Source organism: Onychostoma macrolepis, chromosome 03 (genome assembly GCF_012432095.1).
Source record: "Onychostoma macrolepis isolate SWU-2019 chromosome 03, ASM1243209v1, whole genome shotgun sequence".
NCBI lineage: Eukaryota > Metazoa > Chordata > Actinopteri > Cypriniformes > Cyprinidae > Onychostoma > Onychostoma macrolepis.
The window spans coordinates 45,674,157-45,700,894 of NC_081157.1; the positions used below are offsets into that span (position 1 = coordinate 45,674,157).

A 26,738-nucleotide genomic window follows, 5' to 3' on the forward strand; every position below is an offset into this window, starting at 1 on the left:
ATAGCATAACATATGAATAAAATATCATTTTTCACAAATGTTATTTTTTCGGGGTTGTTTTTCATGCTCCAAACAATAATGACATGAAAAAATATTAAATTTACAAAATCTTTTTTTTTTTTTTCTGCAGTCAGGAGGATATTTATGTATGTATGCATTTATTTATTTTGTAACTTCTCTTACACTGTATATCAAAATAGAAGATTAGTAATATTATTTAAATATTACTTACTATTTAATTATTTATTGCTTATTATTAAATACAATTTATTATTTAAAGTAAGAGAAATCACTGCCATATTCCAAATTAAGCCTACAGAATGCAGTTTCTCTCTCTCTCTCTCACACACACACACACACACACACATAATTATTTCATATTACCTTATTTTAACTGCAAACCTATAATCTTGACATGCACATAATTTATCCCAAATCCTCCTATAACTACCAATATTTAATTTATCATTTAATCTACAAATACATGCAAGAGGACAACACAAAACAAACAATCTGCTTAATTATTACTGCACTTTATTATTAATATATTTTTTAATTGCATTAGTTTATAACATTGCCTGAGGTGAGAAATCATACAAAACTGTAAATAAACAATGATATAAGAAGTGAATATACAAAAAAATAAAAATAAAAATAAAAACAGGTAAAACAGTTTGGGGAAGATTTATGCAAAGCAGCACAGTTTTTAATAATCAAACAGGGCAAACATCTTTCAAATAAAGTTATAAACAAACATAAATTCAAAGAGATAAATCAATAAAGTGCATTCTGTAACATTGCTTGTACTCATTGCGTGAGTAATGGTGTCTCAGGCAAACGCTATGCCTATAGAATCTAAACACAGACGGAAAACTGACACGATCTATCCTATATACACACACTTCACAGCACAAATCAATCAGAAAACACAATAAGGGCATATACACCCTACCCAAATAATAATAAACTTATAAAAGATGACATCCTCACAAAAATTACTGTGGTGTTACCGTGGTACGATGATAGTACCTGATATATACAATGGATCATAGACACCACTGAATCATTAACATATCCATGTATATTCAAGGTGTGTGTCCAAAAACAATGTCAAAAAACCATGATAATACCAAAGAAAATATTCAATATATTTGGGTAAAGTGTAAAGTCCTCTATTGGCAGAAGACAGTCAATCAGGGATCAAGGATCAGCTGATTTGGAAGAAAATCATTGCATTAACGTGGCACACTCCTAAGACATCGCTAGATTCACTACACACAGTCTCCAAAGGACGTTCACACAAACGTGAGAGTGACCGTGTGATTTAAAGTGTAAACAGATTGGATCAGTTCCACATGTAACATGAAGCCACTTCCAGAAGATCGTTTCATCTCTCGCAGACCACTAGACGTTTACATGTCAACCTACTACGTAATAAATTCCTATAAAAGTTGGACACAATGTAGCAAAAGTGAATTAAAAGCCCTGAATGGATCAAAATGAAACACATCTACACATGTACCACCTCATACTTCACAAACTCTTCTGCATATACTAAAGAATAATTCAGGCTTCTTCAGATTTGTAATAATTCAAGTGTATAATCCACAGTGCATTTACTGGCCTATAATATATAAATATATATATATATATATATATATATATATATATATATATATAATCTAACACAATGACATCATAGTGACCCATTTTCTTCATAAAGTTCATCTAATAATCTCAATAACCTTTCTTAGCAATGCCATTCTTGAGGTTTTCCCTCCAGTCTCAGAGTGGTAAATTAAAACTATATACACCCTCCTTACTTCTTTCCAAAGATATTTAAATTCATCCACATAAAAGTCAACAAGAAACGACATCTGCAACCCAATTTACTTCCATAACGGTCATGCTTCTTTTCCAAATCCATGTTTATGTGCTATTACTGCCATTTTGCTAATTGGCATTAATTTACTCCATTAATTAGTCAGTAAAAAGGCTGCATTTTCCTACTAAGTAGCTATTTGACTACAGACCTTAGTCAGGGTGGATGCAGATTAAATAACATAGCAATGCATTAAGTAAGTAAATTGATTTCATGTTGACTTTTGCTGGGCATTTCCAGTGCAAATGTAATTAAGACAGCAGAAACAAGCACTTCTACACATGGTTCTGTTCTTGTGCAACAATCATTTCCCTTTTCCAACAGTGTAAAGGGGCGGTCACACTGCACTTTTCGTTCCATTGACTTCCATTCATACGCATGCGAATGCGTCAGACCGGAAACGCAAGCCCATGCAAAAAGTTTTCGCATTTCGCTGCGTTACAAAGTTCAAGCTTGGTGAACTCTGCCATGCAAATTTGCATCACGTGACATCGTGTGACCAACGGCAGATCAATATGTCACAGCACGACCTCGTAGCTGAATTAAAAGAACATAAAATTAAAACTGCAGTGCTGCAGGAAAGTGTAGTAGATTGTATGTTTCACATTTTAGATGTATTATTATGTGTCATGTGTTGAAGTTAACTTTTTAAAAAGACGCTGCAGAGCATCAGCGTCCAAGGGAATTTTGCATGCTCAAAGTCTATAGTGTGACCGCGGCTTAACCCTCCCAAACCTCTAGTTAGGCATTCTGTTGCCTCTACTATAGCGCTACTGTTGGCAGTTTAACAGTATAGCTGAGGTACTGGACTGAGATCGTTTAGATCTATGGTGTCGGTCACTAGTACCCCCTTTCCACCAGCAGGAACCAGGTGCTAGTTCAGAGCCAGTGCTATTTCCGGTTCTTAGTTGGTTCGACTGGCGAGCCCTTTAAGAACCGGTTGCTTTTCCACAGGCTAGAGAGCCAATACAGAGCCAGGTCTTACGCCACTGACATACCATGTTTCGTTTCACTAGCGCGGCCGCGCCAAACACAACAGACTTGTTCGAGGTGCATCGGCGGCATGCAGACTGATCGATCGATCGCCACACTACACACTAATGCACCGCGAGAGCGATCCAAAAGCATATCGGCATCCAAACATGGCGAATCCTACGTGTTCGTGTTTAGCTGCTATTTCAAATATGGCGGTCCAAAGTTTCTGTCGTCTTGTTGGTCACTGTAACCCCGCCCACAGCTCCTGACGCAAGCGGTTCTTCCTTCTAGCCCAGCAACGTTTTGGTGCTACTTATGAACCGCTTTTCCTGGTTCGGAGCTGGTGCTTTGGGTGTCGAAAGACAAAGAACTGGTTTGAAACTAGGCTCTGGCTCCAAACCAGCACTGGAACTGCCTTGGTGGAAAAGGGGTACAGGTAAACACTTTAACTATTTCTCCTTTCTAAATCTGACAAACTGATTGGTCGATATGGTGATGAATGACATATCATGCCCTCTACAGGCCGGGCAGGAATGATTGGATGTGCAGTGTTCACTAGCATTAGGTCTTTCATTTTTCATATCTTATTTTTTTTTGACTCTTCTATTCACAATACACATGTAACATGCATGTAGAGAGACATACTGGTTTATTCTACATCCACATATGATGGTGCATATATTCTTACGGCATATGCACAAACAAACATATTTTACAACAGTCATTTTGAAGCACCTTTCCTTGTTTACGTTTTTTTTCCATTTATATCTTGGTTTGATGGCTGTAGAGTCTTTTGAATAGTCTGCATTTGGACAATTACAGGGAATGCATCCCTTTTAAAGTTCAGAGGAGAATATTCCTGTTAAGAATATTATGAATGCTTGGAAGAGCTCTTCGATGCCTTTTCAGGCTTTGATGATCCAGGACCAGGCCACGTTCCCGTCAACCCACGGCGACTCCCAGACGAGGCCTCGGACTTTCCCAACGTGGCGGCTCGTTTGTCCTCGTTGGTTTTGGAGCTGTCCTTGGCCTTCCCGCCATCCTGAGAGCCCAACTTCATCGGCCCAAGCACAGTTTTAGCCACACTGGTGAGCTGCGTCACGAAGCTGGACCTGTCACCAGGAGATACGGCACGTGATTTGCTTGCGCAAGGCGATCTGGCGGTTGGAGACGGAGAGGCTGGGGACTCTTCAGCCGCTTCCAGGCGACATCTTTCCTCTTGAGGGCCTCTGGCGGACCCCGATGGGGTTTGAACCCGTTCTTCAATGGTTTTAGACTGGGCAGGAACTGCTTCAGAGACTTTCGTTACACCAACAGAACTAGATCCAGTCCCCTCAACGCTCAGAGGTCCTTTACTTGACTTGCTTGCATCTGGAGCCATTGTCCGTGCAGTTTTCTCTTTCACTGGAATCTTTCCCATCTCTTTGCCATTTTCCAGCCCTTTAGGACCATCGGATTGAAGGCTATAGGGTTTGAGTTCCTGTGCTCCAGAGCTCTGGACAACTGGCGTTCGTTCTGGGATCTTGGGGCTGGATCCCATTGCATAAAGTGATTCGCTCTTTCCCGCATCCCTGGCTGCCTCCTTCCCTGTCGAGACGACTTGAGAAGACTCAGATTTGGAGGCTACTTTCTTCTCCTGAGGTGGCTCACCAGACTGGGTTGATTTAGGATCCAAGGTGGTTGCTACTGGTTGGGTTTTCGATGCAGTCCTTAAAACAGATTCACTTGAGTCAGGCTGCCTCGCTTTCCCCTCAGACTCTCGTCCCGCTATTGAGTCCTGTCTCCCGAGCTGCCTCACAACGGGTATGTGTGTTGGCGTCTGGTCAGGTGGAGAGGGCGGAGCCCCGGGCGTGTTCTCGCCCTCGATCTCCATCAGGCTCTGGAGGGCGTGTTCACAGTGGAACGACTCCCGGCGATATTCAGCGTGTACAACTTCCAAGCCATGCTTCCTCATGGACACGCAAAGCCCTCCTTTTCTGTCCGAGCCCACGGAAGACGTGGAGGATGGAAATGAAGGCGAAGGGGGCGGGCCGAGCTTCTCGGCCGACTGCACCCTTTGGAGGAGAGGCGAACGGGGTGGTTCTGCGCTCTTGGGCCGCGGGCGTGTGATTGGAGGAGAGGCGTGGAGCTTGGCAGGGAAGGCCTGGGTGGTGTTGGAGCTGCCGACAGTGTGTCCAGCGATGGGCGGCGGGGAAGATGAAGTAGGGGACGGCGTGTGGGCCAGCGGAGACAGAGGAATGTTCCCGGCAGATTTGCAGCGAGCAGAACGGTACTGCCGGTGGAGTTTGGGCGAGAGACCGTAAAGAGAGCTCGGCCGCATGTGCTGAGATGTTGCAGGCGAGTTTGGCGTGCTGGACGCGGGTGAGCTGCTCTGAGACGAAGTGCCTGAGAGGACAAGGACAGAACGGGTCAGAACCTCAAAGAATCACGAAAAGGGCACACAATCAGTCAGAAAACCCAACACTGACTGAAGCCAAATATCAAAGGCTAATTTAGGTCATTTCAACGCACGTCTGCTCAAAAGGAAAGAGGGACCACATGTGACAGAAATGTTATCTTCAGTAGGTCAAATGTCACTCAAGTACATGCTATGAGGCAGAAAGTATTCATTAAAACTCAGTGTTACACATATCTTTTTGTTCTCTAGAAAGGCATTATTTTTTAACCAGATATTTGTGCATGTATAAAACTATTAAAATTGTTCAGCCCAAATCATACTTTTATGTCATGCATTATATGTATATGAATATATACATGAACAAATGCTTCTAGCAACAAACTTGGTCTTCACAGACATTGGATTCTGTGAGGCACATAATCAGTGATATTCATGTATGCTTGGCATTCTCAGCATGGCTGCAAGGGGCGCTAATATTTACAAACACTAAACAGTAAGTAACAAACACTGCTCTGTCGCCACCTTGAGTACTGTACTGCTATGATGCATTTTAAATATATACAACAAGATTATACACTGTTTTGCACCAGCATCTGCATACTTCCATAATCTCAATCAGTCAGGCTTAACTGAGTACAATGCAAGTAAACACAATAAATAACACATAATAAATAATAAATTTTGTACATTTTGTACAAGATCATAGTAAAGTATATTTCTTTTTTTACTTACACATAAAAAAAATATTACAATTATATAAAAATATAACAATTTACATTAAATAATATTGTTTATTTATTAATAATATTGTTGAATTTATAATTTAGCATTGGCATTTGATTTGAAAACGTTGGTCTAGAGAAACTCATTTACTAAGAGTGTAAAACAAGTATATATGACACCAACAAATCAGCCAATTAGATTCCACATCTGACAGGCATTTTTAATAGATCATAAAGCAGTGGGAGGAGCTCTGACCGAGGTAGGCGGAGTCTGGAGGAGAGCGGTACGTCTGCGTGGGCGAGCGAGCAGACAGGTTGTGTGTCGGTGATCCAGGCAGACTGTCTCCAGATGAGAGCGAGCGATTCAGAGAGGACAGACTACGACTGGTGTGAAGCAGGTTGGACTGTTTCGTGATCTTACGAAAGAGAGAGCTGCGCTTCTTACTGCAGACAGAGAAAGAATACAGCAATTGAGTAAATCATAGATGATATGTATATTTATGTGATGGCATTCACTCTTTCTGACCTCTCTTGTCCATCTTTTGCGACTGACTTCTTGTTGCGTCTGGCCATCTTGGCTTTGTAGCTAAGCTTCCTTGCTGGCCCGATCTTTATGGACGTGTTTTCGAATGGAGTGGTCGTTACTGTTACTTTGCTGCCACTCTGAAAATTCAATGCATCGTGTTAAATTTATTGAGTAACATCTCTAAAAGTTACAGTCAGATGTGTTTGTGATGCCCGTACCTTCAGAATGAGCTCCACCACCTCTGTGTGCACCAATCCGTGCACAGACTCTCCGTTCACATGGGTGATGAGGTCGCCAGCACAAAGCCCCGCCTCCTGGGCCGGCCCACCACACTCGACATGCTGTGATTGGACAAAAGCAATGTCAATCACCTCATGTAAAACATTTTTTTGTTATAAATGAGAAGAACGTTCCAAAATGTGTCCGTACCCAGACCATGTGATGTACGCTGTAGACGTTACTGTCACCCATGTAGACTCTGATGGCGCGCAAGGTGAAGCCGTACTTCTTTCCAGAGCGATGGATGGTGATTGGTGAGCGCAGGACATTGACAGTAGGTGAGTAGTCACGACTCGGAGACGAGTCACGAGACGATGGATTGGACGAGATGGAGCGAGGAGACATGGGACTGGCTAGTGGTGACGTACCATGCTGCTCAACTATGAAAGCAAATATCATAATATTACAAAAACACATGTCAATGCCACGTATATTGAAATGCTTGATAATGCCTGACTAAAAATAATTTTTCAAATAATGTACAAATTGTGTACAATTAATGTTTTTATTATACATTGAAGATAACGTAAACTACGATTTTATACACAAATAATACAAAAACCAAAATTTTGTGAGTTGTTGACATTTTTTAACTTAAAATACACTTATAGAGACTTACTATAGACTTAAACAACAAAAAAAATAAACTAAATATTCCATGTAAATGTATTTAGTCCTTAAAAATCTGCATGAAAAAATACATAAGATTCATTATTTTTGTTTTAATTTTATTTAGTATTTTTATTAGTTATTAATCATTATTAATGTATTTTTATTATTACACAAAAACATGCCATAAAAAGAGCAAAAAAAAGTAATTATTTTATAGTAATGTTACTATAGTAATAATAGTAATTATTTTATTATTATTATTTTATTTTTTAAATAATTATTTTAATGTTGAAGTGCTGTGATTTTATTGGTTGTTGTTAATTATAATAATAATGAAATAGGTCTCACCTGCAGGTATGATGACAGACAGGGCTGTGGTGGAGGCTGACTTTATGACTTTGGTTCCAGAGCGAGTCGCGCTACGTTTCTCGCTGTCGGTCGGAATCTGATGATGTCGAGCTCTTCGTAAGACGAGGTCGCTTCCGACGCGAGGCCCAAACGAGTCTGGTATGTGTAGAGGAACGGCGGGGGTGGCAGCGGCGGCATCAGCAGGCCGCAGGAGTTTATCTGAGAAACAGGAAGATAAAACGTAAAATATGAGATATCACTGGGCGGCACAATGAGTGACTGACACCCAGGAACACAACAGTAAAATTTATGAAAGTATTCTATTTATGTTTATTGCGAAAACCAAATCACCTCCAGGATGTCCCACTGATGCCGTATAGCTGGACTCCACCAGTCCGGAGCAGATGGGCACGTTGGCGCCCTCTAGCGACGAGCCCCTGGTTTTGATGGGTGTTTGGCGCGTGTGCGTGTCACCGTCTCCCTCTAGTGGAGAAGCGAAGCGGTGCGTGTCCATCAGCGCTGAGAAACGCCGGCGTGCACCGGGAGGACTGGAGTCTGATTCAGTGAAGGACAACTCTGAACATGACAACCGCTTCCTAGAGAGAGCAGGACGAACGGAGGACGTTAGTGAAGATCATGTCTCTTTGACAGTCATTGATAATTAAATGTTCTAATAAAGATCAAAATTAGATGTGTATATTTTCTTAAGACATTGTGAGGCTGTTACAATGGTCTGACTGGTTGCTATGCAAGGTGGTTTGTTCTAATAGTTGCTATGGTGTTGCTAGGGTGTTTTTAGTGTATGCTGTTCTGAATGGTCAGTGGTTGTTTAGAGCATTTCTAATGTATTGTAATGCATGCTTTGCAGCTGTTTTAAGAAGTTTCAAATGTGATACTATGTGGTTGCCAGTGCTGGGTATATTACTTACAAATTGTAGTCTGTTACTGATTCCAAATTACACGACAAACATAATCCATGACATTACACATTTTAGGTAATATAATCAGACTACTTTTATACTACTTTTGACCTAGCTCCTTTATCACATTGATTTAAATAGGATGATCCTGTACCATATTTATATAAAAACACAAAGAACATGCAAACTTTACAAACATGAAGTACATTAAACATTACATCACATGTAGGTTTCCCAAATTGGGGTTCCTAAATGAACTGCAGGGGGTTTGTCAGTTTAATGAAAAGCTAGTAATTAATTAAATCACATAAAAGTAAAAATACAATTGAAAAGTCATTTTAAAATAGCATCAATCAAAATAAAACACTTACTAAAAAAAAAGAAATAATTTATTTGTCTTAGTGCATGTCATGTGACCATTAACCAACATCAGAGAACCGCAAACATGCAAATGTGTTACTTAATTATTAAAATATTTATTTTCAAATCTCAGGGGTACTTCAGGTAAATATATTAGGTGAAAGATGTTCAGATGACATGCCTGCATTAGATGCAAATAAGAAATAACGTGAATTTGTGCATTTTGAAAGACAAAAGCCTTCCAAAACTATAGTAATACATGGTTAAATAATTTTAAAATTAAAATTAGTGTGTTCATCAGTAGCTTATGCAATGTTGAAACACTTCTTAAAAATGATTTTTGTAAATCCAGTGTTAAAATGCCATGTCGAACTAGTGACGGAAATAATTTATTGCTATTGTGTGAATAATATGTAATCATGTAATCAAGTAACTGTAGTCTGATTACAAGAATTTTAAAATACATAAATACATAAAGTACATAATTTTTGGAATCTGATTATGTAATCCAAATTACACGCAATCAGTTACTACCCAGCTCTGGTGCACTGTAAAAAAAAAAAAAAAGTTGAGCCAACTTAAAATTTTAAGGCAACCAGCTTCAGCAGATTTTTGAGTTTTCTCAACTTGTCGTTTTAAGTTTATACAACAAAAATTTGAGAATCTCCCACAAAAATAAGTTGAGCAAACTCAAAAATCTGAAAAAAAACTTCTCAAATCTCAAAAAACTTTTTTTTTTTTTTTTTACAATGTGGTTGCTAGGTGGTTTCTAAGGTGTTCTGAGTGGTTGCTAAGGTGTTGCTGGGCTATTCTGGGAGGTCTGTCTTACATCTCAGGGGATCCGGTTCTCCAGCTCTTGTCTCGGAGGGTCAGGCTGCCCAGACTTTCTCTCTTGCTGCGATCTTCTCTGTGAGCTTTGGGCTCTCTGCGGGTCACCACGGGTTTGTGCTCCAGCTGCGACAGATGCTCCATGCTGCTATACACCTGTGATTCAGATGAACAGATGAACCCTTGAATGGGCTACATTACCCATAATCCTCGGTGTTGTGTAAAGAGCAGAATCTCGGTCTAACCTTGCTGAAGCGTGGCGAGCAGGAGGAGAAGTGGTGAATCTCCACTGGCTCGTCGTCATTGGTGTCGTCCTCATCGTACGATTGAATGTGATGATATCGCTCAGATCGCGCTGAAACAGACGGATGAGTTACTCACTAATGCACACCGTCAGACAACAGCACACACACACACACACACCATCCATCCATCCATCTGTCCATCACTCACTGTCAAAGTAGCTGGTGTCCTCCTCAGACTCCAGATGAGGGATGAACTCAGCTTTCTGTCGGAGCAAACTGCTCCAGTCTAGATCACAGAAGAACGGATGCTCCTTCACCTCGAACGCTCCACCTGCGCACAAACACACGATTTCATTCAGTGAGTGCAGAACGGCGGACTCTACTGACCAACAACAGCAATATGATAAAAGACAGTAAATGATCAATACTCAAATGAACTACTAATAACAGTAAAAACATATTTATATTTTTCATTAGAATATAAAGGCTAGAATAGTCTGAGTGGTTGCTAGGGTGTTGTTAGGGTGTTTTAAGTGAATACTATTTTACTATGTTGCTGATACATGGTTTTTAAGGTGTTCTGAGTGGTTTCCACGGCGCTGTTTGTTGGTTGCTAGGGTGTTTTTTTGCATGCTATGCAGTTTGTTGGTGGTTCTGAGTGGTTTTAACCTTGCTGTTGGTTGCTAGGTGGTTTCAAAGGTGTTCTAAGTGTTTGCTATGCTGTTGCTAGGGTGTTTAATGCATGCTACACAGTTAGGTGGTTCTGAGTGGCATTATACTTGCTACTGTGTGGTTGCTAGGTGGTTTCTAAGGTATTCTGGGTAGTTGCTATGCTGTTGCTAGGGCATTTTTAGTGCATGCTAATGTGGTTGTAAGTGGTTTTAAACTTGATATGGGTTGCTAGGCGGTTTTTGAAGGTGTAGTGAGTGGTTGCTAGGATGTTGCTAGGGCATTTTTAGTGAATGCTATGTTGTTGGGGTTTCTGAGTGGTTTTAAACTTGTTAGTTGGTTTCTAAGAGGTTGCTATGCTGTTGCTAGGGTAGTTTTAATGCATGCTATGCAGTTAAGTGATCTGAGTGGTGTTAAACTTGCTACTATGTGTTTGCTAGGCAGTTTATGATGTGCTTTGACAGGTTGCTAGGGTGTTGCTATGGCGTTTTAGAGTTTACTATGTGTAGGCAGTTCTGACTTATTTTAAATGTGCTACTATGTGGATGCCAGGTGGTTTCGTAAGGAGTTCTGAGTGGTTGCTAGGGTGATGCAATGTTATGTTGTTAAGTCTATGGGACCTTTTCACTTGATATACTGTCACCAAATGGATTGCAGTTCAAAAAGTAGGTTTAGAGACTTGAGTTTTGAGCTATTCTTCTGCCCAAAAATATCCTTTTTTTTTTATAATCATTGTTTGATCAAATGATCATTGTTATAATACAGCTCTACTCTTAAGTCAACAGTTCTAACAGTTGCGTATTTAGTCACATGACTGGAGGTGTGTGACGTCACCTGTGCCCAGTCTGAGCAGCGGGTTGGTCTGCAGGAGAGATGAGATCAGGTGCTGTGCGTCAGCGGGGAGAGCGTCATCATCCTCGGGCCACGCAATGTCATCTACACACACACACACATTTCACACTGTGTACATCTTTTTTATTTGGATTCATGAGATTGTTTGACTGTGTGAAATATTTTATGTTTTTACTGTAGGCGTGTCTTTACCTGTGATCACCTGACCAAACAGCTCCTCTGGTGTGTCGCCGAAGAACGGCACGCAGCCCACCAGGAACTCGTAGAGGATGATACCCATGGCCCACCAGTCCACCGGCTTGCCGTAACCCTGCCGCAGGATCACCTCCGGGGCGATGTACTCTGGGGTGCCGCAAACCTGGGGTCAAAGGTCAAAGAACGTTTCTATGCGGTTTCAGCACATTTCTAAGCAGTTGCTAAGTTGTTCAAGAGTGCGTTTCTCAAAACCATCATTAGTTAACTATGGTCGATATTTCCATTGAACTCTATTGGTAACAGAAATTGCGACCCTAGTTGCTTTTGGGAAATGCACCCCAGACTAAATTTAAACGTGTTGCTATGCGGTTGCTAAGGTGTTCTGAATAGTTTTCAGTGCGTTGCTATTAGAGCTGGGAAAATAAATCGATGCTTCGCGAATCAAGAAATGATTCAGCATCAATTCTGAGATTTTCCGAATGCATTGCGATTCTTTCTCGAGTCGATTCTGAGCTTAGTTTTTAACAGCAGATGGCGCTGCATGCTTTAGAAACAGCCGTACTCTGCTTGGTTCCAAATCCTTACACACACTTCAACCTAAAATAATCATTCATAAAATTCGAAAAGGTTGAAGCGAATTACAAAGGTGTTCACACTGGGCTGTGTTTACATTAATATTGCGTCATAAAAGCATTCTGAGCTGACTCAGACTCACTTACAGACTCAGATAAAAACCTAGAGCGCCATCTGCTGTTAAAATCTAAGCTCAGAATCGATTCCAGAGGAATCCACGAATCCCTAGTTGCTATGCCGTGTTGCTAAGGTGTTTGGAATAGCTTTTAGTGTGTTGCTATACCGTTGCTGAGATGCTTGGAATAGTTTTCAGTGCATTGTTATGTGGTTGCTAAGGTGTTTGGAAAAGTTGTCAAGCACATTGCTATGCAGTTTCAGGTGTTGCAGGTGTTTGGATTAGTTTTCAGTATGGTGGTGTTTGGAATCTTTTTATAATGTCGTGAAGTTGTTGCTCACAGGCTTCATCGGCACTTCATCAGTGACATTTGATCATAAACATGAATGTGCAAATTACATTTGTTATGATAAAAAATAACTCAATTAATTAAAATGTAGTTTTGTGGCTTTTTGAATATTGTAAATATTTTCTGGTACCTGTTTATCCAAGAACTCCCTGGTGTCCTTCTCGATGTGTCCCTCGTACAGGTTTGTGGTGAGGCTCATGAGACCCATTTTAGACAAACCGAAATCAGTGAGTTTAATGTGACCCATTGACGTGATCAGCAGACTGACGGAGAGAGAGAGAGACAGATGGAGATGATGTGAGACAGTCTCTACAGTAACAGACTCAAGCTGAGTGGCACTTCTGACATGTGTTTAATTATATAACACAATCTGTCCAAATTAAATGATTTCATTAATCTCACACAGGAAGTGCTGTATGTCATCGCCCAACAGATGGCAAACGAATCCCAGCAATCATTTAATTGACTGTGCATAGTCACTTAGTAAATGACATACTCCCTGCCATCGTCATTACATATAATTCAGAATTGTTTTAACTGTTATTGGCGTATTACTTGTCCGGTTTGAGATCTCTGTGCACGATTCCATAGTTATGTATGTATTCGAGAGCCAGGACGGTTTCAGCGAAGTACATGCGCGCCATTTCCACGGGCAATGCTCCGATGTTCTTTAGCAGTGTCGCGCAGTCGCCACCTGAAACGAAACACACAGATGAGATCTCGTTAACATCTCAGTTGTTTCTCTTAAGACAACAATACCGAAGCCTCCTGCTTCTCAGATGTTTCTCCTGAGAAAAAGACTCCAGTAATCTCACACGAGTCTCAGAAGAGATCTCAAACTATGCTCAGATTTGCTCAAGACAAACTCAATCTTCTCTCATCAAACGATTTGAGCTGCTTTCCGCATTCATTTTATAGTCCTAGACTCTCACTGGAGTGACTCATTTGGGACTGTTTTATTTCTCAGGCACTTTAAGAGAAACATCTGAGAGTTTATACTTAAACAAAACATACCTGAGACCTCAATACAGTCAATAAAGCTTTAAAAGAGCAATGAAAGTGTGTGCGTGTCTCACCCTCCACGTACTCCATGACCATACACAGGTGTCTTCTGGTCTCAAAGGAGCAGAACATGCTGACCACGAACGGGTTCTCGGCGAAGGTCAGGATGTCTCGCTCCACAAACGCCTGCTGGATCTGGTTCCTCAGAATCAAGTTCTGTTTGTTGATTTTCTTCATAGCAAAGCGCTGTCGCGTCTCGAGATGGCGGACCAGATACACCGCACTGAGAAACACACAGTATCTTCTGTCAGGGTCTCAACTCCTATGTGTGTGTTTGGTTATTTAGTAGATGCGTTTGAATCCACAGTGACAGTACTTATAATGTTACAAAATTTTCTGTTAAAAACAAATGCTTTTCTTTTAAACATTATATCCCCATTTATATATTCAGGCAAATGTGTGTGTGTGTGTGTGTGTGTGTGCTGGTTTACCCGTAGGCTCCATTGCTTATCAGTTTGATGGTCTGGAAATCTGCCTCTCCAGGTGGCTTCATGGGTTTTATCTTTCCCTGGAAAAGAGATAAATCCCCTCAAACTCTTGCACAAGATGTTATCATCAATTTGTTACAGACGCTTTACTGACAAACAATCGTTTTCAGATTTCCTGGGGCTCTGTGTGTGTGTGTGTGTTTGTTCAGACCTCTGCGGAGTCGTCTGTCTCCGGTGTGACGGGGCCCTCGCTGTCGTAATGCTCTCGACCGACCATCTCTGAAACACAGACGTGACAGTCGCTCAGTGATCTGCTGCTGTACTGGGATCAGTGCTGTGTGATTGTTGTGTGACTGTGGTCTCACCCTCCAGAGGGTCTCTGGTTAGACCCAGCTGACTGATGATGTATCGCGGGATGTCGGTCTTCATCAGGTGTCCTTCTTTAGCGTGATCTTCAGCCGCCTCCAGCAGATGATAGAACTCTTCAGGGTTAAACTCCTGGAAAACGTGTCAGAGCAACATCTGTTAGGTTGCTGGGATGTTTGGATTAGATTTCAGCGCGTTGCTATGCGTTTGCTGAGGAGTTTGGTTTAGTTTTTAGAATGTTGCTATGAGGTTGCTGAGGTGTTTGGTTTAGTTTTTAGAACGTTGCTATGAGGTTGCTGAGGAGTTTGGTTTAGTTTTTAGAACGTTGCTATGAGGTTGCTGAGGAGTTTGGTTTAGTTTTTAGAATGTTGCTATGAGGTTGCTGAGGTGTTTGGTTTAGTTTTTAGAATGTTGCTATGAGGTTGCTGAGGTGTTTGGTTTAGTTTTTAGAACGTTGCTATGAGGTTGCTGAGGAGTTTGGTTTAGTTTTTAGAACGTTGCTATGAGGTTGCTGAGGAGTTTGGTTTAGTTTTTAGAACGTTGCTATGAGGTTGCTGAGGTGTTTGGTTTAGTTTTTAGAATGTTGCTATGAGGTTGCTGAGGTGTTTGGTTTAGTTTTTAGAATGTTGCTATGAGGTTGCTGAGGTGTTTGGTTTAGTTTTTAGAACGTTGCTATGAGGTTGCTGAGGTGTTTGGTTTAGTTTTTAGAACGTTGCTATGAGGTTGCTGAGGAGTTTGGTTTAGTTTTTAGAACGTTGCTATGAGGTTGCTGAGGAGTTTGGTTTAGTTTTTTAGAATGTTGCTATGAGGTTGCTGAGGTGTTTGGTTTAGTTTTTAGAACGTTGCTATGAGGTTGCTGAGGAGTTTGGTTTAGTTTTTAGAATGTTGCTATGAGGTTGCTGAGGTGTTTGGTTTAGTTTTTAGAATGTTGCTATGAGGTTGCTGAGGTGTTTGGTTTAGTTTTTAGAATGTTGCTATGAGGTTGCTGAGGTGTTTGGTTTAGTTTTTAGAACGTTGCTATGAGGTTGCTGAGGAGTTTGGTTTAGTTTTTAGAACGTTGCTATGAGGTTGCTGAGGAGTTTGGTTTAGTTTTTTAGAATGTTGCTATGAGGTTGCTGAGGAGTTTGGTTTAGTTTTTTAGAATGTTGCTATGAGGTTGCTGAGGAGTTTGGTTTAGTTTTTAGAATGTTGCTATGAGGTTGCTGAGGAGTTTGGTTTAGTTTTTAGAACGTTGCTATGAGGTTGCTGAGGAGTTTGGTTTAGTTTTTAGAACGTTGCTATGAGGTTGCTGAGGAGTTTGGTTTAGTTTTTAGAATGTTGCTATGAGGTTGCTGAGGAGTTTGGTTTAGTTTTTAGAATGTTGCTATGAGGTTGCTGAGGAGTTTGGTTTAGTTTTTAGAATGTTGCTATGAGGTTGCTGAGGAGTTTGGTTTAGTTTTTAGAATGTTGCTATGAGGTTGCTGAGGTGTTTGGAAAAGTTTTCTGCAGATTGCTACATGCTGTTTCACTCTGAAATAAGTCATAAATGCAATACAAGGTCAGTTGGGTTCAAGCGGCATTATTGTTTGGTTGAGGATCAGCACTAGGGTTCAGTTTCTGTGACAGTCTAAAACTAAAGTTGAATTAAACTGAACATTTGTAATTTGCTGAAGTACATGAACACTCTCATTTTGGGAGCATCTCTGTTTAACGGGGATAATGAACGGTTCATGTGGTTTAATCCTGGAGCAGCACAGAAACATTTCCAAATGAGTTTTTCAGGCAGTGAATCACAGAAGGTCAATGATAACAGCAGCACGCTCACAGCTCCCAATCTAAATGCTAATGCAGCCGCAGGTTCGACTCACTCTCGCTCTTTTGTGTTTTGCAGCTATTCTTGTTTAAAATACTTTTCTGAAGTAGGAGTGAAAATTGGAAAACATCAGGCTTGTGTTGTTGGTGTCCAGAGGGGTTTGAAGCATCATGTTATCTGATGAATGGATAAAAGAACAAGCAAAAGAAAGCATTTTCTCACCAAACACTCCAAAAGTCGAGCAGGTCGAGCGATGATGAAGAGGAGTTTCTTCACCAACTCAGTGACGAATGTCAACTCTGAACTCTCTGACCTCTTATAAGCCTGAGAGACATAAATAATATTGAATTACTTCTTCACATTACAGTAAACAGACCGTTCTTGGAGGGTTTAATGAGATCACAGGTTTGATGATGAACTCACGTCGTCCAGAAGTTTCTCCAGGTTTTCCTGCAGCTCAAAGAAGTAGATGGACGTGATGAGACCCTCCTTAGATTTGGTCAGGCAGTCTCTGGACAGCTCGATGATCTGGTGGTGGATAAAGCTCAGGACCCCGTCGGCCAGCGGCAGAACGCTCTCGGGACAATATGAGTGCATGAAATCACACAATCTGCCCTCCATCTGCGCCGTGGCCTGACAAGAACAAATTATTTATTATTTTATAATTATTTGCTGATACCAGTATTTTAAAACTACTACTAATAATAGCTAATAATAATGTTATTATTATTATTTTTTATAATAAAGCATTTTGTAATGCATACATCATCTCCGATTATTATTACTAGTAGTAATAATAATTAAACATTTTAGATATTCTAGATTTTAATAATAATAATAATTCTTATTATTATTTAATGTAAATCATTATTCTACAAGTTATTACTAAGTATTATTATTAAGTATTTTGTAATAAATACTATTATTAGTATTTATAGATTATTTTTATTACAGAATACTTAATAATATTAAGTAGATGTTAAAATATAAGTATGTATTACAGTGTGCTTTCATATTTTAAATATACACACATTTGATGTTTGATATATAATTGTGCAAAGCAAGATTATATATTTTTATTTTTTAGAAAATGATTTTATTTTGATTTCTTATCTCTACTCCGTCGATTACTCCAGTCGTCCTCAGTTAACCTGATGTTGTTCTGACCATCTAAATGTGTTTATCTTACAGCAAACTGAGAGACAGACACCAGACACCAGTGGGAGCCTCTCTCTCTCTGTGTGTGTGTGAAAATCAATACAGTTTCCCATAAGACGGCTAATGTTAGAGAAGAGCGTCATGTGACGAGGCTCATGAAGTACACTCACAGCAAAGTGTTACTGCTCAGATGTTGCTGATTTACAGTAACTTAACATTAAGATTAATAAATGCTATATAAGTGCTGTTTATGTTAACTTACATAGTTAACTAATGTTTCCAAAGGAAACCTCATTGTAAAGCGTTCCCATAGATAATTATAGAAATTATAATATTTAGAAATGTTAATATTAACATATATTTATATTGATATTTTTGTGTGTTCACAAGTGGACAGGTGTGAGAAACAGGTAGACAGATGCTGTGGTGTGAGACAGGTGTGTGTGCGTGCATGTGTGTGTGTGTGTGTGTGTGTGTGTGTGTTACCTTAGGGAAACGCTCCCTGTAAACATGATTCATCATGATGATCTCATTGTCGTAGCAGGAGTGAGAGCGACCCGGACTGAACACACAACAGAGAGAGAGTTAAACACAACAACTGCAACACACACACTTGAGCATGAGTATGAGAGTGTGTGTGTATGTGTGTGTGTTTGCAGACCTCAGGCTACGTGAGCGGGGTCTTATGTGGGGTGAACAGCGTCCCCCATCATCGTCAGTGATGCTCTCTGTGCTGCCGAAGTGTTTGGACAGGAAGTGCAGCTCGTCCATGGTGGGTTGAGATGGCAGCTGGTGCAGACGCTCCTGAGACGAGCTGGAGGACTGCAGATAAACACAGACATTAAACACATCTAAACTCTGACAGAGTGAACAGGCTGTACACTATCTGGAAGCATTGGCTCTAGTCCCTTGTGAGCCGCCTACATAGACAGCATTTTAAGGGAACATAGATGCAGTCCTGACATGAAGACTGCTCTGAACAACAACCAGCAAAATAATATTTTCTTAATTATTATTATTACAAGAAAAACCAACAAAGCAAAAAACACTTCATTATAGCAATAACTAAAGCAATAAACAAAATCCCAAATAAATCTATAATTTATTTACATAATAAAGTGCACTTTATATCTTAGAGTAAAAGATGTTTGCCTAAGCATCACAAGTTTAGGCTTTCAAATAAAAAAAAAATTAAAAATCCTATAAATAGCAAATCATTTGTTTTTAACAGTGTAAAGAAAACCTTAAGAATACCTTAATTAATCTTCAAAAAGTTCACTAATTTTGACCATTATAAAAGCTTCTTTTCATATTTGAGCTCTTTTCATTTTTTCTAACAAAAAAATAATGTTTCAGATATGATTTAAATGCAGGTAAACTCAAATATTTACCTTGTTTATTTTATTATTATTATTATTATTAAATATGTTATATACAAATGAATAAATAATTAGTAAAATACAAATACAAATACAAAAATATATGAAAACTTGAAGACATAAATATTTTTAAAAAGAAACTTTAAAAATGAATAAATAAAGAAATAATGAAAGAAACCTTAAAATATAAATAAAATACAAATAAAGAGTAAAAGAAGCTTGAAAAAGAAATAAACGAATTAGTAAAAATAAAGAAAGAAACTTGAAAATTCAACAAACAAATAAACTCAAATAATAAACAAATAAATGAAAGAAAGAATTAAACACGTAAAAATGAATAAAACTCAATTTATAATAAAACAAATGAAAACAAATAAAACTAAATAAAACTTTAAACAATTATTTATAAATAAAAAACAAACAAAAATAAATAAACTGAAGGAATGAAAGAAACTTTACAATATAGATATATAAATACAAATACAAAAATAAAAAGAAAGAAACTTCAAATCATTGACCTTGGTATTATTATTTAATTCAAGACTATTTATTCCAAAATACTTTTATATAATATAATAATTGTTATTTATTATAAAATATTCCTTTATATGATATAATATAAAACATAATATAACTATTTAGACATATTAAAAAAGTAAAAAAAACAAATACAAATGACAAAAACACACAACAAAATTACTAAATTAACTGAAATTTAAAAATGAAAATGGAAACTATATAAATAAAAACTATAAAAACATTTATAAAAACTTTCATAGCATATAAAAAATACTAAACTAACACTGTCTCTGACTGTACAGCTGAAAACAGTCTTCAGCTGCGTTCACTGCTCATAAATACACCCCAGCTGAATCTCTGAAGTGCATCTGATGTGTGTTTATCATCAGACGTCTCTAGATCAGATGTGACGCACATCTGTACATGTGTTCACATGAGAAACTCTCTTACCGTTGAGCTGGGAGTGTTTGTCCCATAGCCAGAAGATGGAAGAGACGCCAGCGACCATCGACGTCCATCCCTGCACAGACAACAGTACAGAAGCCGCATTAACAGCAGCTAAGGGTTTATGTTAGACTTTCTGTCTGAAGTGCGTGTGTGTGTTTGTTTACCGTCTTGAGGAAGCGAAGGAGAAATGTGCTGGAGTGCTGGGAGAGAAGTTTCGAGGGCTGTCCAGAGGACTACTTCCTGTGTGGACAGGAATAACAAAATGAAGCTCAATTACAAACAAAACTCAATCACATAAGAAAAGCGTATCAGTGAGTCTGTAAGTAGAATGCATCTGCGGGGGGTGTGGCCTCTCACCGATGTGTCCCGGTAACGGGGAATGTGGGCGGGGCAGAGTCGGGGAGGTGGAGGTCAGAATCAAACTCTTCCGGTTACTGCGGCAACTGCACACACACAAACAGAGAATTCATCCATTTAATAATATTAATAAAACATCTAAAGAACATCAAACTTGAGACAATCAGAGGAAATAAAGAAACTGCTAAAGATCAGCACAATACACCATTGCTGAAAAAAAATTAATAAAAGCAATAAATACAAATACAAATAAATAATTGCATAAACAAACAAATGAACAAATAAATAAATAAAGAAAAATAAATGCATTTAAAATAAACAAAAATACACAAAATCTTGAAAAATTTACATTTAAAAATTTATAAACAAATAAATAAATAAACTGAAAAAAGAAACTAGCTAAATACTAATATAAATAAATAAATAATCTATAAAAATATATAAATAAATGTAAATAAATAAATAAACTTGAAAATAATTGCAAATAAAATAAATACTTGAAAATTGTAATAAAAAAATCACCTCACTAACATATACAACCAACTGCCCATCCCAGACCCTTATGATTAAAATAAATATTTTATTTTAAGGATGAATTGTTTCCATCACCAGATGTCTTGATGAGATAAGATTATGTTCAGACAAAATCACATCAGAGCTGAGAACAGAGGAACTGGTGTGTGTGTGTGTGTGTGTGTGTGTGTGTGTGTGTGTGCTCTGCAGTAGAACAAGAGCGATACAGAAAATTCCATTTCCACAGTCATCAATCTGAGTCAGCGTGAACCGGCGCTCTGAAGAAACACAGAGACACTCTGGACGAGAGAGATACAGATAAACAGAGAGAGAGAGAGAGAGAGAGCTAATGGAGGAGAGAGTAAAAGAGAGACACTTGATACGCCTTGAGTGACTGTATGAGAGCCATTACACACCATTACAGTGTGTGTGTGTGTGTGTTTGTTTGTGTGTGTGTGTGTGTGTGTGTGTGTGTCATGCTTTATCTGCATTGTGAGCAGTGAATGTCCCCACAAGGAAAATAAAAGCTGAAATCAGCTACACTGAGCTGAAAAATGCTTAATAAACAGACTAAATAAAGCCTTATAGATTGCATTTATAAATCAAAATCCCAAAAAGCAACATTTGATCTTTTTAATTTGATCACAGACTGACAAAATGATCATTACATCATGACAGAGCACATGTTGAGTAGCTAATAGAGCACCAGTAAACACACACAGGTGTAGACGGATGGTCTTTAGGGATCATCCTGAACAGAGCGGCCCAAGACTCTTAAAGGGACAACGTCCTTATTAAAAACACTGTATCTCTCTTAAAGAGACAGCGCTCCTTCTAAACATTTGCTTCCAGAAGCTTTACTCTCACTGTTCCTCAGTGGAGGAAGGACCTTCACAAACCTCTAAATAATCTCACATCTCATCTTTTGAGGAATGTTTGCAAAAGGTACTTTGAAGCAAAGCACCCTATTAATCTCTCAATCATCATTGTATTGCATTGGGTTATAGGTTTTGATCATCAAACTAAGCAGTTAAATATCATCTTACTACGACATTTTATTGGGAGATATAAAGTGACAACTGATATTTATATAATTTTATGTAAGTATCTGCTATACTCTCATAAAAACCTCATTGATTTACTGGCTATAAGAATCTCATCTTACTTTTTGGCTAATATCGGCACCAAATGACACATTTTTCCTCAGTTTGGGCCTCTGAATAAAACTGAGCTGTTTCCCCCTCCATTTTCTCTCTATATAAGACTAAATGCACCAAAAAGCCTTATGTATAAAATATGATACTCCAAAAAAAAAAAGAAAAAGAGTCTCTTAAAGAGTACCTCCTAATATCAACATTCAAGAACAACAACTATTGAGACATTTTTAGTATCATCATGGAGGATTTAAGACAAAAACTACAAGCTAATAGATCAATTATTGACCAATGCATTAAAATGATCAACAAGTAATTTACAAAACAAAAATATTCACAGGACTTTGTTACTAAAAACACTCGTGAGACTCAACAAAAAGTAAATGTAGTTCATTTTGAGTCATAATTATTGGCTCAAATACACAAGATAAACAATTTCATTAAATTCAATCAAATGCTATAATATATACACTATACGCATGCAATATCATATGAAACCAGATGCATTGTTAAACTCACTAGACTAATGATGCCACTCAGTTAGTGTGTCACAGGCTGCAGATAAACAGTGACCTCAGCAACATCCTCATGTGCAGAAAAACACATTTAAAACAGATTTTAAAACCATTTCACCTTTTAGTGCGACGAAACACACCGCCCTGCATGACTGAGAGCACAAAGCAGCCGAATGCTCAGACGCCTGCCTTTGCCTGTACACTGGAAAATAGAGCGCAGGGGGGAATTCTGGGTAAAACCTCGAGGGCAGCGGATGATACCAAGACGAGCATTAAAAGAGGGGAGCAGGTGCAGCACATCCGCTGACAAGATGCCACTGTGTGTGTGTGTGTGTGTTTCAAAGCGTAAGTGCAATATGCTTTTTCCCAGAGGTCACGGTGATATAACTGAGATTCACGGAAAAAAGTAAATGAGTGAAAAAAGAAAGCTTTTAGAGAAATGGACAGAGAGACGGAGAAAGATAAATAAACCTGACACAGAAAGACAGGTTGAGTCAGAGTTAATATAGTTAACTAACACTAAAACTAAAAGCATAAAAGCATTTTCGTTGCTTGAAATAACATAAACGTTGAAATAATTTAAATGTAAACTTATTTATTTAAGCTAGTTGCTAAGGCAAAATTTCTCGTTTTAATTTAGTTGAACTTGAATCAATAAATATCTAAAATTATATAAATCTTAAAAAACAATGTTAACTGAAATAAAATATATTACAAAACCTTAAACTTATTTTATTTCCACTAACTGCAAACACAGCATTTCCTATTTTCGTTTAATTTAACTTGAAGTACTAAAATACCTAAAACTAAATAAACCTTAAAAAACATTTTTATTACTAAAAGGTTAACTGACATAAAGCTAAATATAAAAATTTAATACAACATTTCTCATTTTTGTTTAGTTTAATTTGAAGTAGGATTTTAGTAGGATTTGTTCCTACTAAAATAAGGCGCAGTAAATGAAGTCTACCTTTTAACGTACAAATGACCAAAACACCCGACACAATTACTAAACCTTCGACTAAAGTGAAAACAGAAAAAAAAAAATTAAATAAAGTGAAAACAGAAAAATAAAATCTAATTCAAAATATTAAACATACTATAATAATATCTCAGTGATATTAAAATAACGCTGGGCTGAGTTTGTAGAGCAAACAAAATGAAGCCGTATGAAAATTTACCAGAGTAATCTCTAAAATACCACAGTTACTACACAAGAGGTAACTACTCTGTTTTGTAGCTTGATACCTCCAATCCGAATAAAAAATGTAAATGAAGCATTTATTTATCTATCTATTAAGATTGAAAAGTGACTCACCTGCTGTTTTTACGGGGCAGAGGAAGATCCTTCTGGGTCGAAGTCAGAGAGACAAAAACGCACCGAGAAAACAAAGAGAGAAAACAAGAGATCAGACGGGATAAACTCACACTTATACATGTCATTAAATTAGACTATATCACTGTAAAAAATTACTGTGATTTTAACAGTAAAAAACTGTCAAAATGCTACAGTAAAAACCTTTTAAATGGTTAATGGTAAGTTCCTGTAAAATTTACAGGGAAAAACCGTAAACTGATGTTCCCAGAATTCCCTGCGTTGCATTTAAAATTTAGTTTTTAATTAAAAAACTTATTAATTTAAAAAATTTAGTAATTTTATGTTTTTTCTTTAAAATAACTGTTTCCTCTTAGTTTTCACCTCCTGCATTTGGTGGTTATCAGTGTATTTCAAAGGTACAAAACAGATTTCAGTACTTTAATAGGTTGGTATATTAACATTACATCAGTTAATGGAATCATGGTATTTAACTGTAAATTTAAGTTAAAACCGTAAAACCTAAAATGTTGTTACCGTATTTTTTTTACAGTAGAATTCCAGCAACCACAGCTGCCATTTTTTTTACCGTAAATTTTTTTTACAGTGTAGAAATATCACAGTAAGCATCAAGAGGAAAGAGGCACAAACACACTTCACAAGCAGAACATCTGACAAAAATTTCAATGATAAAACATTGTGAAAAATAAATGAGAAGCTATTTAATATGGATTTGAAGTGTGCGAATGCCACTGAGTTTGTATTTGAAACAGTTGGACATGGCGCAGATGTGCTGGTTTGTTGGGTTTCTGTGGACAAATCACACTCGAGAGAAGCTGCTGCTGTTCTGGCAGCACTCCCGTCCTTCATTTATCTCTGTGATTGAACACTTAATCCGCTCTCATTCGTCTTACTGACAGACTCTCTGTCTCTCTGAGAGACTTCAGCAGAACTTCAGCACACGTTCATTCAGACGCAGACAAACAGGACGTATTCAGCCAGCGCTCACACGATGACTCAACAAAACCACTCCGTTTACTACATTCATGTTCTTAATGTGAATACTTTGGCTGTGCTTGTTAGTGTACAGAACTGAATTTGACAAGCTTCATCCCATCAATCACTCTCCAAGCCCCACCCTCTAAAGACATCTCAGCCAATCCGAAGTTAGCTGGTTTTAGCCAATTATAGTTGAGCACAGTAATACAATATGTTAATAGGAGACATTTCCTGCATGTTACACTCTTTAAAATAAAGGTGCTTCAAAGGTTCTTCACAGCGATGCCATAGAAGAACCATTTTTGGTTCCACAAAGAACCATTCGGTCAAAGGTTCCTTAAAGAACCTTCTCTTTCTTACTTCTTTATAATCTGAAGGTTCTTTATGGAACCATTTAGACAAAAAAAAGGTTCTTCTATGGCATCGTGAAGCACCTTTATTTTTAAGAGTGTATTCAACAAAAAGTTGGCTCTGAGCAGCTTTAGTCAGCAAATATCATTAGCATTGATTGGCAGACATCACTAATCGATACGAGCAGCTCAGATGTCCTTGGACATTGATGTGCTTTCACAATTAACACTGTGCCTCATTTTACAACATTCGAACTGGAAACCAGATCCACGAGAAACACAAGCTAGAGATGAAACCAGTCAAAACATGTCAACAACAAAAAAGACAATTCATTTTGCATAAAGAAATGGAAGCCTAATTGGACCAGTGAGATATTTTGGCATTAATTTTGAGGACAGTTTGATCAAGAATAGTACAGAAATAAACAGATCTTCCGAACAAACCAAACCAAGGTTTCCTCATATAAAAGCTCTACATTGATTTCTGACATTAAGAAAGGAAAAGTGTGTTTCAGAGGTGTTGTATTTTTAGCTGTATTATTTCTCAGCAGCAGAAGACGCTCACTTTGTATCGACTAACTGATCAAACGCCACATCTCTGCGCTCTGGTCACCCGTCAGCTCTCGCATTGATCCTCAATAAAAGCGTGTGTTTCCATGACAACAGTGTTAGTGTGCTGCTGACTCGTCCCGTGAATAATCGTTCCTGCAGGCTTCATCGACTGAGGTTAAACTCTCTCTGACCGATCCGTCGGGTCAATTACACTGTAACTAACCTGAGAGATCACCCACCCGAGGGCATTACAGCACACATAAACATTCACAGAGCTGCACCAAACACTTTCTCCTGCATCGTTCTGTTTCTACTGTACGTCACTATACAGTGAGTATAAAATGTGAAAACCATGTCAGAGCAATTCCACTTATCATAAACATGATGCTTGAAGAAGATATTTCACCAAAATATTCATATTTAATAAAGATGTGCAAGCTACATGCAAACGAGCAGCTCAGATGTCCTTGGACATTGATGTGCTTTCACAATTAACACTGTGCCTCATTTTACAACATTCGCACTGGAAACCAGATCCACGAGAAACACAAGCTAGAGACGAAACGCAGGGATTTTTTCTAGAATTTCCACATTTCAGGAATAAAAATAAACCAAAGAATTATTATTAATATACAGTGATAATGCTTTTTTTTTTTTTTTAAATATCTTCATTACTTAAGCTATGAATATATCAGTAATTTAAAAACATATTTAATATATTTTCATTTAAATTGTTATAATTTAACACATTTGCAATATTTAAAAAATAAAACTTCAAATATAATTGATTTAAATCTAATTTAAATGTAACATGAACATGGAATTTGTGCCTTCATTTTTTTGCCAAATATATAACTCAAACCTGCACTGTAAAAAATTACCGTGATTTTAAAGGTAAAAAACTGTACCTAAAGCTACAGTAAAAACCTGTTAAATGGTTAACGGTAATTTCCCCTAATATATACGGTGAAAAACTGTAATAGA

General features: G+C 38.1%; 1 protein-coding gene across 1 annotated transcript in view; it reads right to left on the reverse strand.

Moving 5' to 3' along the window:
• Positions 1-533: 533 nt before the first annotated feature.
• mast1b (microtubule associated serine/threonine kinase 1b) overlaps positions 534-26,738 on the reverse strand; it is a 33,152-nt gene continuing 6,947 nt past the window's right edge. The window contains exons 2-27 of the mRNA XM_058771227.1: positions 23,857-23,885; positions 20,357-20,442; positions 20,164-20,239; positions 20,003-20,072; positions 18,316-18,476; positions 18,141-18,216; positions 16,920-17,129; positions 16,719-16,820; positions 14,704-14,836; positions 14,550-14,617; positions 14,342-14,418; positions 13,925-14,133; positions 13,404-13,542; positions 12,979-13,111; positions 11,809-11,974; positions 11,599-11,700; positions 10,304-10,426; positions 10,096-10,205; positions 9,852-10,006; positions 8,094-8,338; positions 7,743-7,961; positions 6,933-7,162; positions 6,722-6,844; positions 6,504-6,640; positions 6,234-6,421; positions 534-5,242 (exon numbers count right to left, since the gene is read on the reverse strand). Coding sequence (XP_058627210.1) covers positions 3,729-5,242; positions 6,234-6,421; positions 6,504-6,640; positions 6,722-6,844; positions 6,933-7,162; positions 7,743-7,961; positions 8,094-8,338; positions 9,852-10,006; positions 10,096-10,205; positions 10,304-10,426; positions 11,599-11,700; positions 11,809-11,974; positions 12,979-13,111; positions 13,404-13,542; positions 13,925-14,133; positions 14,342-14,418; positions 14,550-14,617; positions 14,704-14,836; positions 16,719-16,820; positions 16,920-17,129; positions 18,141-18,216; positions 18,316-18,476; positions 20,003-20,072; positions 20,164-20,239; positions 20,357-20,442; positions 23,857-23,885 — 4,881 coding nt within the window. The 3' untranslated portion in view covers positions 534-3,728. The remainder of the gene's footprint in view (positions 5,243-6,233; positions 6,422-6,503; positions 6,641-6,721; positions 6,845-6,932; positions 7,163-7,742; positions 7,962-8,093; positions 8,339-9,851; positions 10,007-10,095; positions 10,206-10,303; positions 10,427-11,598; positions 11,701-11,808; positions 11,975-12,978; positions 13,112-13,403; positions 13,543-13,924; positions 14,134-14,341; positions 14,419-14,549; positions 14,618-14,703; positions 14,837-16,718; positions 16,821-16,919; positions 17,130-18,140; positions 18,217-18,315; positions 18,477-20,002; positions 20,073-20,163; positions 20,240-20,356; positions 20,443-23,856; positions 23,886-26,738) is intronic.